This window comes from Phytophthora ramorum, assembly GCF_020800215.1.
Source record: "Phytophthora ramorum isolate Pr-102 chromosome Unknown Phyram_PR-102_s0022, whole genome shotgun sequence".
NCBI lineage: Eukaryota > Oomycota > Peronosporomycetes > Peronosporales > Peronosporaceae > Phytophthora > Phytophthora ramorum.
In genome coordinates, this window is record NW_027150668.1 from 598,999 (window position 1) to 612,470 (window position 13,472).

At 53.1% G+C, this 13,472-nt stretch overlaps 5 protein-coding genes across 5 annotated transcripts; 4 read left to right on the plus strand and 1 right to left on the minus strand.

Moving 5' to 3' along the window:
- Window positions 1-67: 67 nt before the first annotated feature.
- On the plus strand, window positions 68-2,355 carry KRP23_14796 (Dynein regulatory complex protein 1; the record flags this gene model as incomplete). Its single annotated transcript, XM_067885662.1, has 2 exons — window positions 68-1,897; window positions 1,975-2,355. The coding sequence occupies 2 exons, from the start codon at window positions 68-70 to the stop codon at window positions 2,353-2,355; spliced, it is 2,211 nt and encodes a 736-aa protein (XP_067737309.1).
- A 95-nt stretch (window positions 2,356-2,450) lies between these two features.
- Window positions 2,451-4,174, plus strand: KRP23_14797 (putative serine incorporator; the record flags this gene model as incomplete). Its single annotated transcript, XM_067885663.1, has 8 exons — window positions 2,451-2,526; window positions 2,606-2,690; window positions 2,764-2,912; window positions 2,971-3,057; window positions 3,129-3,249; window positions 3,315-3,466; window positions 3,543-3,984; window positions 4,048-4,174. 8 exons carry the CDS (start codon window positions 2,451-2,453, stop codon window positions 4,172-4,174), a joined length of 1,239 nt encoding a protein of 412 aa, XP_067737310.1.
- A 517-nt stretch (window positions 4,175-4,691) lies between these two features.
- On the minus strand, window positions 4,692-8,175 carry KRP23_14798 (uncharacterized protein; the record flags this gene model as incomplete). Its single annotated transcript, XM_067885664.1, has 6 exons — window positions 4,692-6,089; window positions 6,164-6,250; window positions 6,335-6,448; window positions 6,539-7,672; window positions 7,744-7,839; window positions 7,930-8,175. 6 exons carry the CDS (start codon window positions 8,173-8,175, stop codon window positions 4,692-4,694), a joined length of 3,075 nt encoding a protein of 1,024 aa, XP_067737311.1.
- Window positions 8,176-8,637: 462 nt separating this feature from the next.
- On the plus strand, window positions 8,638-10,731 carry KRP23_14799 (uncharacterized protein; the record flags this gene model as incomplete). The annotated part of the gene is made up of 1 exon (XM_067885665.1): window positions 8,638-10,731. One exon carries the CDS (start codon window positions 8,638-8,640, stop codon window positions 10,729-10,731), a length of 2,094 nt encoding a protein of 697 aa, XP_067737312.1.
- Window positions 10,732-11,813: 1,082 nt separating this feature from the next.
- On the plus strand, window positions 11,814-12,674 carry KRP23_14800 (4,5-DOPA dioxygenase extradiol; the record flags this gene model as incomplete). The annotated part of the gene is made up of 1 exon (XM_067885666.1): window positions 11,814-12,674. One exon carries the CDS (start codon window positions 11,814-11,816, stop codon window positions 12,672-12,674), a length of 861 nt encoding a protein of 286 aa, XP_067737313.1.
- Between the last annotated feature and the right edge of the window lie 798 nt (window positions 12,675-13,472).

Genomic DNA, 13,472 nt, shown 5'->3' on the forward strand with positions numbered 1-13,472 from the left:
TAGCCATTTACAAGTTGAAGTGGCCAGTAACGGACGTCATTTTAACTTTCGCCGCTTTCCGCCAACAATGACGATCGACTCAACGTCTGCTTCCTCGTCGAAGCCGCATGCTGACCCGTCAACTGAAGCGAGCGACCGTGATGCGCGCGTGAGTGTGAGAAGACAGCGCATCGACGCTCGGAATGCGTCCAAGGACGACGCCTCGCGCAAGAAGCAGCTGCAGGTGGGGGACTCGCAGCGCATGAGTCGCGGACAGCAGCAGGTAGCGGAGAGTTTGAACCAATTGGACCGCCGGAAACTGGCGGGTATCCGCCATGTTACCAGCGTCCGAGTGGAAGCCGATGACGCTGAGAATCGCCGCCGAGTGGAGGAGGAAGAGCGACGCCACAAGCGCGTCGAGAAGCTGCAGCAAGAAGCGATCGATAGCGGTGCCAAGAACGCTGCAGTGGAGATGCGCTGGGCCGATTTGTTCGAGTTCAGTATGCCGCAGGAGCTGCACAACGAGCTGGAGCTGCAGAACCGCGCGTGTTCTGAGATCTTGGCGTCGAAAGATGCGGTGATCCGCGAGTTCCAGAACCAACTAAAGGCCAAGGACGAAGAGTATGTGACAGCACTCAAGGGGCAGGCGGAAGAAGTAGAGAAGTTGGTGGACCGCATGAGTCAACAATATCGAGAGATGCAGGATGAGTACGAGATCGAACTCGAGCAGATGGAGGACGCCTTCATGAAAGAACGTGACGAGCTCATCGCTAACAACAAACTCGAAATCGATTCGCTATTCGAACGCCGTCGCGAGATGGAGATGGTCTACATGGAAGCGAAGCAAACACGAGACGAGCAGTACTTACAGGAGATTGAGGACTTGCGTGTTCGAGATGCTGAGGACTACAACGAGCTCAAGATTAAACTGGAGACAAACATCCAGACGTTGGAACAGCAGCTCGAAGAGATGCGTGCAACGTACCAGCTCAATACGGAGAAACTGGAATATAACTACCGAGTGCTAACGGAGCGAGATATGGAAAACTCGGCAACGCTGAGCCAGCAGAAGCGCAAACTAGCCCGTCTGAAAGACGCATTAGCCACTCTCATCACAAAGTACAATCAGACAGATGCACGCGATCGACACCAAAACGAGGAACTAACGGAGGAGTACCGGCGTCTGACGAAACAATATCGCGACCTGCAGAAGAAATACGCACACTTCGAGACGAGCGACAGCAACAAATACGACGATGTTTGGCAGATGCACGAGGAGGAGGCGATCCGTAAAATTGACAAGCTGCTGGATGCGGATCGCATCATTCACGAGCAACAGCTTGGCCTTGCCTGGCGTCCGCCATCACAATCCATTCGAAACTGGAGTCATTCTGCAAAGGCAGGTGATGTAGCAGCTCTGCAAAAGCAGCTCGAAAACGGGGACGAGTCGTTTCCAGATTCTGCTGAAAGTGAAAAGGGTAGCCGTAGGGACGATGATCCGCGGGATCAAGATGACTTTGACGATGAATCGGTTGAGGCTTACACACCACCAGTCAAGAAAATATCGGGCGCAAAGTTAAAGTACATGTTGAAAATGCTTGCCTCCGAGGCGGGCTTCCTGGTGAATGGCAGCGTACAGCAAGCGCTCGAGAATCTTCCAGACGATGAGGCGGAGCTGGTGAAAGCAGACATGATCATGCGTACGCTCGGAGTCGACAACGAAGAGGACATGGAGAAACTGATGGGGTACTTCTTCGAGGACCCTCGCCAAGAGGTCCTTGTAGATTCACGAGGCGGAGACAACAACAAGGAAAGCGATTCACCTGGCAAGGACTCGAACACGAGCGGGTCAAACGCATCGTGGGGACTTGTCGTCGGACCCGAAGACGTCATCCGAGTCATCAAGCGCTTTGTCGAGGTTCGTTGTTGCAACTTTCTTTTCTTGTTTGTCTGCACGAGTTAATGTGCTGCTACTCGATGCTACTGTTACACCAGGAGATGAGCGAGCAGAAGCGCGCTGTTCCGGTCGCGCGAATTCTCCACCGATCAGCCTCTGGCGAAAGCGAACAAGGCAAGAAGAACTCCAAAGGCAGCAGCTCAGCGGCGCTCAAGGTTAAAGCACGAAAGATAGAGAAAGAGTACTGGCTTAACATCGTCAAGGTGTTCCCCGCCCAGAAGATCCGCGTCATGGCCACTTTGGAAAAAGGGCTGACGCACTACAACACGGCACTGCTGCGACGCAAGGAGTTGATCGACGACGTGACGGCCATGAAGGCACAAAATGCAGAGCTCAAGCGTCTGCTCAAGCAATACCTAGCCGCCCCCATCAACGAAGACCTCATCGTGCCACCCACACAGATGCAGCTCTACCAGTGACTTAGTTGAAGTGCATGTATCGTACTTAACGCGAACTTAATTGAATTTCTTGGTGAGACTTTCATTTTTTTTTTAGGAACTGTCAGGTTTGAGGAATGTCACGCGCCGGCTACGTCGCGCTCTTCTTCGTGAGCGCTGCGACCGCAGGCCTCCTGCGAATCTTTGGCCAGAGTATGACTGCCATCTGCTGCGCTTTCTCTGTTTCGCGCTTAGAGAGTAGAATCCATTGACATTTTGTGAAATGGTGTAGATGTTCTCTCGAGAATAGGCGTTTTCGACGAGTGCGACGACTCTGCGTACCCCAGCAACTGCGTGGGTAACCAATTGGTCTACAGGTCCGTTGATGAGTAGCAAGTGGACGCGTAGAGACATTCACTGCTGATTGGTGGTTGGGGTCGAGTGCATCAGGATCAGCTTTAGCTTGGGCTGCTTCTTCACGCTGTCGGCGCTGCTGAGCTGCGCAGTAGCCAAGGGGTGCGAGAATGTGTGCTGCATGCTGCTGTTTCAGCTGCCATTCTACCTGGGGATACTCGTAGCGTCGCTTTTCATCCCCAATGGTGCGTTGGTAAAGCTCGGGTGACCCTACGCGCCACTAACGCAGATCTGTACCGGTAGACTTCTTTGATGGATACGTCGACATTGCACGCGTGGCGTCGGCACTCTTCATCATCTTGCAGATCATTATTATCTTGGACTCGAGTTGTATGTGCTGTATTTCCACGTACTTTAGTTCGAAGAGGAAGATACTGATTGTGGCTCCGAACCTGTTACAGACAGCCTCCGCGACTACATTCTCGATAAAATGGACGAAGCGGATCGAGATGACGATGCTCGTCATGCGTTGCTAGGGAGCAGCTTTGACTCGACCCAGGGAGGCGGGATGAAGACCATGTGGTAAGTCTTGAAATTCATATCTGCGGACTACATGTACTAACGGAGTTGTTGATACAAATGCCCAGGGAAGGAGCGTACCTTGCGCTGGTTTTCATCTGCATGGCACTATCGATTGTGGGGCTGGCTCTGATGTATCTGAGTTACGCAGCGTGCGATCTAAATGTGATGTTCATCTCAATTACACTTCTATCGGCCCTCATTCTCACGGCGTTGAGTGGTAAGTGGTTTGCTGCGTACAAGCAATACGTTGATATCCCGTTTTCCGTCGAGCTTATATCGTTCTTTTCTGGCAGTGGCAACGTGGGTAAATGTAGGGCTCTTGCCCTCAACTTCGGTCTGCCTTTACCTCGTGTCCCTGTGCTACCAGACAGTCCGGACGAATCCAAGCGCTGCATGTGCGCCGTTGCATGTTACTACCGAAGAGAGGCAGCAAGAGCAGTCAGGTGTGATCATAAACTCCTTGGTTGCAGCGTTCACGATTACGTGGACGAGCTGGCGAACGTCAGCGACCAGCACAGCATTTTTCAGCTCTTCTTCTCCACAAAGGCAGCCTAGAGATGTCGGTGATGGTGAAGATGACGAAGAGCTGGCGAGTATTGGCCTGACTTCAGACCGGGTGGCCAAAGAATCTCAACGAGAGGTGGGAGTTGTGCCTGAGTACCAGTTTCATGTCCTCATGATATTGGCGTCACTTTACATGGCAATGGTGCTCACCAATTGGGGCAGTTTTGACGGGTAAGGTTTCAATGAGTTGTATCTCGATGCGATCAAGAAATCTTAGGTTGCTTGTTTTGGTAGGTCGTCGACGAAGGATGACGAGATTGTAACTATGTGGGTCAAGGCAATCTCTCAATGGGCAGCGTCTGGGCTATTTCTTTGGACACTCGTAGCCCCTGCGGTCTTTCCTGATCGAGATTTTCTGTAAGCGTGCAGCGAAGGAAGGGAACGTCGTTCCTGCAAATGCGTGGTTGCAACCCAATTGCGATGTCAAGTGTCGAGGCGAGAGTTTAATTGAAGCTGTGTACCATCTTTCAGCGCTACAACATGGGGACGGGTTGTCTTAGTTCCCTTCGTGAGACCACAACCGCTGACGTCTACGTATCCTCCGCTAGCTCGAAAGTTCTTAGCAATTTATTAATCTTGATATGTCGAGCCCGTACCAGTGGACTTTACCACACAACCGAGGCGATAGGAATTTGGTTTGGCTGGCAGCAATATAGCATGGTCTTGGTCAACGTTGACATACTCAGATTGTGAATCGTAATACGCAGCGGTCTTCATCTATCCCCATGGCCAAACACTCGACAGATAAACTACCCTCGTGCTACTGCCGTAAATATCAACGATCTTGGGGCATTTTTCATCTTGCACATCCTATCCTCACATCCGCAGAAGCGAATTCCGCTCAGGATAAACCACTTCACTCCATCTCGTTCACTCTTTTATTTCCGACACCGCGGGTCAACCCGCTGCCGCTTTCGACGCCCGGAGCCTGAGCGCGATTTCCCTCCACCTCGATGCCTCATCGACGTTGACTTCGCAACTCGAAGCTTCTGGTCTCCACACAGTGCCCCATCCAATTTTCGAACTGCCTCAAAAGCTTGCGTCTCGTTAGAAAAATCCACCATGTAACCGGTCAACTCCGAGCCAGCAGCGGCATTCTTTGCGAATGACACTACGCCAGGGCAGTCCTGCAGTGCAGTGACCAACGTCACAAGCTCTAATGGCCCGCTGCTCGATACGTGGATAGAAGAGGACGCCTGACTACTGCAGCTACTATTGCCATCCTCGATGTCCATTTGCTCCGAAGGTGAGCGTGAAGAGCGCGGCTTGGGTGGAACAGCATAGGCATCAATATTATCTGCCACATTGCTGCTATGATTGGTAACAGGGAACGCCATCTCCTGTTCTGGTGTGCACGAGAAGGGATACTGCTGGGGCACTCCACCTTGATAGTACGGCGAGGTTTCCATCCATCCTGGCACAAAACTTGGATGCTGCGGAAGTTGTTGGTAGCTCGCTGGCCCTGCAAAATTTGCGTATGGTTGGAACGGTTGCTGTGGGGGTGGTGGAGGGAACGTCACAAGTTGCATCGGGTAGTACTCCATGCCCCCTGACAAGCTCATTGAAGTGTGAAATCCCGCTGAAGGAGACGGCGGATACACCCCAGCTGCCATCGGCGGCTGATGCCCCAGATCACTCGGTGCAGCTCCTCTCGGCGAAGAGTATTGAGGGAAGCATGAGCCCTCTCTCGAGTGCTGGTGCTCCGAGCTTCGCATCAAATGTGCAAAGCGCGCCTCCACGGCGCGGAGATCTACATCATCTGAGGATCCAGTTACCACACGCTCATCAGCTGAGCGATCTAGACGCATGGACTCATTGTTGCTGATTGAATTGCCACCGTGAGTAGTGGTGAACAGACTCGGCGCCAAAATCACAATCGCTTGCAAGAACTTCCCGGAGCCAAGAGGTAGCTCCATTTGGTGGAGTTGGAGAGCCCCCTGTGTAGCGTTCGCCTCGCTGTCGAATTTTACGAACGCTACCCCCTGCGCCTCGCCAGTGCTCTTGACGACCTTGATGTCCATGAATTCCATCCCAGAGAGCGACGACACCACCGAAGAAAGCATGTGCGTCGCCAAAAACCGGTCGTAAAGCAGCAAAACCCAAAGACGATCTTTTCCGCTGGAAGGCATGACTGTCCCCGTGGATGGCGCGGAGGTGCTTCCTCCGGAGAGACTGGGATACAGGTCAGAAGAGCAATTCAACGCTCTTTCGGGAAAATGAGCTAGCCTCGCTCGCTGCTGCAGTTGAAAGTCAGTTGTTTCATGTGCAAATGAAAGCTGTGTGCCATACAACAAGTGAAAGCTAGTCGTTAGCAATTCGCATAGGCGTCATGGTGGACGCATCAACGCACCGTCATGAATTCAGGCTTCTCTGGGCATTCGTTTCCCTGGGACGATTCTTCGCGAAATGATTTGACGACGAACGCTGCAGTCGAAGGCTGCATCATCAGATATGCACTTTAGCATTAGATAAATGCAACACAGATCCCGCCTGCAGTTCTCAGCAAAAGTGCAAACCCTACCTTTGAATAGCGGACGTATGCCATCGTTTTCACACGACCAAAACTTTTGACGAGCTCAACTGACTCAAAATCGCCATACACCGCAAACATCGCTTCTAGCTCCTGCTCTGTGAACTGCGGAATAGTCAAGGGTGTGGGTGGTTAGACGCACTATACTCGGAATAACAACGAATCCATTGCCACCAAAGCTGCAAATGGCCGCACCTTGTATGTCGACGTGAAAAACACCTTTGTTCGCACCGGCTCAGGCGGCTCTGTTCTGAACTCGAGCTTAATATCCCGGTCTTTCCCATAGCTGTTATCTACATCAGTGATGGTTGGTCGAACAGGTCCGCGATCTACCATGCTCCCACCGTGGTCACGTCGCTCTCGAGTTGCCTGCTGTTTCGCTAGCCGATAGGATTCCTCTATCGTATTGTCTGAAGACTGTCGTTTGCATACCTTTTTCGCAATTATTTCCGCTTTCAGTGCCTCTGGCGACAAGCTAATGTCACTTCGCTCGGATTTTTTTCTCGGTGGAGATAGCGGTTGACGTATTTGAGCTTTCAGTGTCGGAGGAGGCGATGTAGTTGTGTTGCTTCGCTTACGACGGATGCCACGAGAATCTGATCCATCCTCTGTGCTGGAACCGCTGCCATCCAGACTCTGACGTCGTCTGCGAAGGTGGTGCTTCGGACGGGGTGGGATCGTTTCGACATCTCGAGATGCTTCTCTGGGCGTGCGGAGTAAATCAAGCCGCGAACATCGCGTCGTCATTGGTGTCGAGGCAAGTGACACGGAACGGATACTGGATGCGAGTGAATCTGTGCTGTTTTCTTCTTCTGGCACCCCCGGAATCACGACTCTCAGGTTTTTACCACGATTCTGCTTTCCTCCTTGATCAGACGTAGATACCACGTGCTGATATGCAGCGATAAGATCACTACTAAGTTTGCTCTGCGACTGTTGCTGCTCCACCACAGCCACCATGGCATCTAAGACATGCTGCACTTGCTTCTCGTCACCGTCAGGTTCCATCAGTTCATCCTTGCAGGCGTCCACAGCTGGTAGTCCATTTCCCGATTGCATCTCAGTCTTGATCTTCACGCTGTCAGCTCCAAACCCCTCGAGTCGGGGCGCCTCCAGCAAAAACGCTGGCGACACCCGACTCGGCCCCAATGGTAGCGCAGTCACCGGTGGACTCGACCGTTGTCGCTTGCCCGGCAGCCTTGCATCAATGACTCCATCATCTTCATCTCCAAGCCCCCCGTCTGATTTATCGTCCTGGTCTTGTCTGGCATGCTGGTCCCGCTTCAGTTTGCCTTTGCCACCTACAGGTCTCTCCTTAGCCACAGTCACCTGTACGGCAACAAAAAAGTCAGCATTTCACCTCATAATTGCAATAAAAATTAAGACAAGCAACCGCCCACCTTCAGAATGTGTCCATCGTCCAGCTCCAAGTGGTCCAACTTGTCAATGGCCACAGCGGCGTTGGCCGGGTCCTCGTACTGCAAAAAGGCAAAACCCTGTTTCAACGTACCGGAACAGGTCAATAGAAGCATTACAACACCGCACACGCATACTCAGATCCACTGCAAAGCTGAAACTGCACGCACCCGCGACTTTTTACTCCTGTCGAGCGCCAAATGCAGGTGTTTAATCGCCCCGCAGGTCGAGAAGAGCGCCCGCAACTCGTCCACTTTACGGCCTCGTCCGCACACGATAAACAGCCGCGAGAGATCCGAGAGCCGCGGATCTGCAGCAACAGACGCATCTTCAGACTTTGTCTCGATCGCCACTGGTTGGGACGCGCTGGAAGCTGCGCATGGAGCTGCCGCGCTGCCGCAACTTTGGTCTTCCATGCGATGTTTTGTTGTGACGTGGCGACGATTTATGCGATGAATAAGATGTACGATTTAGCGATCACTGTGATGCGGCATATGTGGCGAGGAATATTCCTTATGAAAGGTCGCATTCCGCCGGTCGAAAGGCAACTTTTTATTGTAGTCCTGCAATGAGGGAGGCACAGGATGGAACTCACTGCAGCAGGCCTTGACTTTCGTTTTTATCGTGGGCGAATCTCTTGTTGTCGCGCAGAAATCTGATCGGGCTCAGCATTTTGCTTATTTTAGATCGACTAGTCATTTGCAACTTGAGTTCTCAGGTTATTCTTGCTTCAGTCTCGAGGAACAACCAATCTGAGTCTCTGCGTTGGGGCGAAGCATTTATAGGGCTGTCCAGAGTCACTTTCAGACTTGAACGATCAAATTGGTGTGAAGGAAACCGAGCATCGAATACCGAGAATCCGCGCCAAGCAGTCTGCGATGAAGCCGCGTGTGCAGCCGGGGGTCAGGAAGGGACCAAAAACTAGTTCAGTGGACTCGACGGCGCTCACCCACGAGGGCGAGTTCCTTGCGGTGCACTTCAAGAAGAGGAAACACGAGTGGAAATGGCAGCTTTTCAACCTCGCGCGTCGGCTCGGAGGAGTCGTGTCGGTCTGCATCTACGTCTACGTTTCCATGGCAGCAGCGTGGTGGGCGATCCAAATACTATACGGTGCCCACAACCCGACCGAGACTCTCCGAGTGTTCCCGTCATCGGTTATCGAAGGCTACATGGGTAACGGTTTGGTCCGCGACAGCCCGCTCGTTCGGGATGTGCTGGGTGGGGATACTTCGCCACGAGACTACGCGCTATTCCTCGAGTCCAGCACGAAGACGTCAACCGAGGGCTGTTCTGATTTGCCGCATTTCGATTCAGCCATCTACAATCACAGCTACCTAAGCAACGGGTACCTTGGAATGGTTGCCAATACCCAGTACAATTTCACCGTACTGGATCGTTTGGATCTCGTACTCGTGGTGATTGATTGCTCATTTAGCCAACTAAAGGCGGGGGACCCCTCCGAAGTACGAGTCTACAACTTGATGCGCTCACACGATGACCCCACTGATCTATACTTGATGACAATGTCTCTCTCTGTTCAAGAATACGAGCTTCGCGATCTCACCAAGGAAGGACCAGCACTGCTGGGCATGCTCACTCTAGTGCAAGACATGCAAGATACCAATGTGAAGCAGTACTACATGGTGGCGTTGACGTATCCCTATCAACGTTTGCCAGATTTCGAGCCGTACGAGGTGGTGGGAGTTACGGACGAAAGCTTCCTCTCCTTAAGCAGCATTCCGAGAGATCCTGTGACAGAGCCAGTCAAACGTTTGCTCACAGCGCGGAAGCGTGGATTTTTTAATGGTGACAGCCAGTGTAATGTTCGCACGATGTACTCGTCGCTGGACAGAGTAAACGCAACAACTGCGCTGACCCGTTGGGAATGGGTAGGCGAAGCCGTAACTTTGGATTCCTGGGCTTGGGTACATTGTATTCATTTCTTCTTCGGCCTGCAAATGGTGCACTCGTTGGTGGTGCTCTTCCTCGTCACGTACCAGAAAATTCGATCGGGCAAGGTGTGGCTTGGTGACCCCTTTGCAGCCATGTCAACCGCGACACTCGTCATACGTGGCATTTTGGTGCTTCTCTCGTGGACTGTAGATTCTTTCTGGTCCATCAATGAGTTTGCGATGTCAAGAGCCGCACTTACAGCGGGCTCGTCTCCTGTGCTTGTTCATAAGGAACTGATGCATGCTGATCTGTTTGCCGTGTACTTCTGCTTGGTATCCTTTCTGAGCTCCGTGTTTCGAGAGCGGATTGATCCATCGTTCGCTACTTTGTTGTTCGAGGTGGTTCACCAGAACCGACAGAAGATCATTCGCCTCTCGTCAGCAGTGGTGAATGAGGTTACGACGTACTCTGAAGCCCAGTACAACATTGGTATTGCGAAAGTAACACCCGTCCTTGCCGAAATGTCTCCTTTGCGGCTGTGGTCATCATTTCAATTTCCAGAAAAGAATGCAAGGTTTATCGCTGCGTCCTTCACCCCGATGATTTTTCTGATGGTGACCATCACATTCTTCGCGATTTTGCGTAAGGGTTATCGTTGCTTTAGACCCGATAAGATCCGTCAAAGATCGAGTGTTAGCACAGACACCTCCGCAAACGAGCGAGCAGCGCTGGCCCAGAGAGGCATCGTGACAAATTTTGAGATCTCGACGGGTGCCATGCTGCAGACCCGGTTCGGCCTTATATCCGACTACAATAACTACGTGTTCTTCAAAGGTATGAAGTTCGCATCAGCGGACGGCGTGTATTGCTCAGGGTACGTGATCGTGAACGAGAAGTATCTGGTGGGTATGAAAGATCTGCTGACGATTGCGATGATCAAACTGGTGCGCGCCCGATTCACGAATGTGTACGTGTACGAGGTGCATGGCCACACCGTGAAGGACACTGCCAGGTTGGTGTATCCTACTACGTTCTTGTGGTCTGATCTGTGGAGATTGAACGTCACAGTGCTGCTTTGAGCACAAGAACTGTGTCGAAACATATATTCGGCAGGTTTGATTCGCATATTTCAAAATACCGAATCTGCAAATTCACATTTTGTGTCGGGGAGATGCATTCCTTTCATTTTCTCGACCAACCCGTAAAACACACGCTTCATAGACAATAAAGGGGGTTCCGTCGCACAAAATTCTCCTAGCTTTGCAGGCAACATACGTTCTCGCGTCAAACGACTGATCTCGCTCGGTGTCGCCATCGGAACGATCCCGAATTCAACCACGTGGGGCGACTAATCATTTCACCGGGCAAAAACAACAATAGCACAAATGATAGACAAAGTATTTCACTTATGCTGCTTTGCCGACAGCCCACACTGGGGCAATAGTTCGCTGCGAACGCGGGGTCGCCCTTGGCACCGTACACGAGTTTTCGTAGGGTTCTGCGGGGAACCCGCTGTAGTAGAACATGTCGGGTGCAGCGGAGTTAGAGATCTCCAGACAACTGCTGCGCGCCTCCCAGTGCGCCGAGACAGACATTATGCGTTTGGGCAGCTAGGCACCGCTCGAGTAGATCTTCTTGAAGATGTCGGCGACGTTCTAGGCCGATTGCGAGTGCTTGTCCAGGCCAATGTAGCCTTCGTCCAGCAGCCAGAGCAGTCCAGAACCGTGCGAAACGGCCACAACGGACTGGCAGACCTTGTGCATGGCAAAAGAAGAATGTTGGAGGGGAGCTCGGAGTACCGTGGTGGATAACGAGGCAGGTTAACGCAATCACTTCGGACCGTAAACACGAAGCACTTGACGATTGTATGAAGAAACTTGAAGCAACATTTTGTGGCGTTGGAGGAGCCTCCAACTTGCTTTCGTCGTTAAGACTTCGAGCTAGTGCTTGGCATGGCGTCCGTGAGCGCTGTTGTCCAGCACAAGGCGATACGCAGTCCTCAGAATTCCCGTAATGAGTGCGTCGTCGACGCAATCGGCTGCGTCAAAGACACGAGGGCACACGTACACATACAATATTATTGCATCCTCTGCTGCACCACCCGAAGCTCATTTGCGAATTCACTTGGCCCTGCACTAGTGGCACCAAGCACGACCTGCCCATGGCCACCGTCCGCCACCCCGTCGTCGCCGTGTCGCACGGCCCCGGTCCGCTGTGGCTGCTCTCGTCGGGCTTCGCCGGCATGAGTAAGAGCAGCGTCCCCGCCCGCACGCTCACCACCATCTTCGAGAAGTTGTACCCGGACGGCAAGAACCTCCCCAAGCGCATCCTCTTCGTGTCGGCGCACTGGGAGTCCGAAAGCAATGGCTTCGAGATCTCCAACGCTGCCAAGCCCGACATGATCTACGATTACTACGGGTTTCCCCGCGAGGCCTATGACGTCGTCTACCCCGCAGAGGGCGACTCAGCCTTCGCAGAGAAGGTGAAGAAGCAGCTGGAGAGCCACAATATCAAGGCCAAACTTGTGGACCGCGGTTTCGACCACGGCGTGTACGTTCCGATGCTGCTGATCCGCCCCGAGGCCGACATCCCCATCGTCACCATGTCCATCAACTCGCGCTTAAGCAGCCGGGCTCACTTCGACCTTGGCAAAGCCCTCGCACCGTTCCGCGACGAGGACACGCTCATCTTCTGCTCCGGCCAAGCCACGCACAACATGCGCGCGAGCCGCGAGCCGCGCACTCCGCTCATGGATTGGGCTGCGGCGTTCCAGGGGTGGCTCGACAACACGCTCACGTCCGAGTCCAAGCTGAGCTACAGCCAGCGTGGGGACCAGGTAATCAACTGGTCTGTCGCCCCAGCGGCGAGACTCGCGCACCCGACGCCCGACCACTTCGTCCCGTTTGTCGCCGCCGCTGGCGCAGGCATGGAAGAGAACAGGCCCGAGGCGGAGAAGCTGTTCGGCGGCTGGGGCATGGGCCACATGTCGTTCGCGAGCTACGCCTGGGGCGTCCACCATTAAACAGCAGTCTAAATAAACGAAAACGGATAGCACATAGCGCAAAGGTATAACAGGTAATTGGCACTGCTACTAAAGCAGTAGCTGGAGCCCACGCATACGGCCTTCATGTAGACCATAATGGTACGCCTGTGTCTCATGTCGATGGCGGCGTCAAACAGCTCGGCAGCTCGCTTCTGTACACCTTGCACACAGTGGACACGGAGCGGCGCGGCTGCGAGTTCGATGCGACCCACGTGTAGTCGGGGAAGTATCTCTTCAGCCTCTTGTTGTACTTCTTGGCCTGCTGCCTAGAGGCTCATCGCGGGTTACGGGCACGGTCGCAAAAAAAACGGGGTTCGCCGCTGCGGGAGGGGTTTAATCGCACACGCAGAAGTTCTCGCCGTTCTCGCTCAGCTCGTACGTCAGTTGGCCCTCCAGCGTCGACATCTTCATGCCTCCCAGCGATTCAAAGTAGTTGGAGGACAACTTCTTCGACACACGAACCTCTCCCCGGTCCTCGTCGACCAGTACCCCACCAGCCCCACCTACCCCAGACTCTCGATAGAAACTCATCCCCACCCCCAGTACTTTGCCGCGCTCGCAAGTGCGTCCTCCCGAGTGTACCGGAAAACATCGCTCTCGCCACCGTTCGGGAGTACACGGCATCGCGATGCGTCATACCGAATGCCTACAGAACTTGAAGTACGCTGCCCAAGAAACGTCCGCGACTAACCCCTTTAGAGAAGTCCCAGATTCGCAAGCGATACCAGAAAGGGGAGAGAATTACCCAGCTGCATCAAAGCACAGGACACGCCTGCA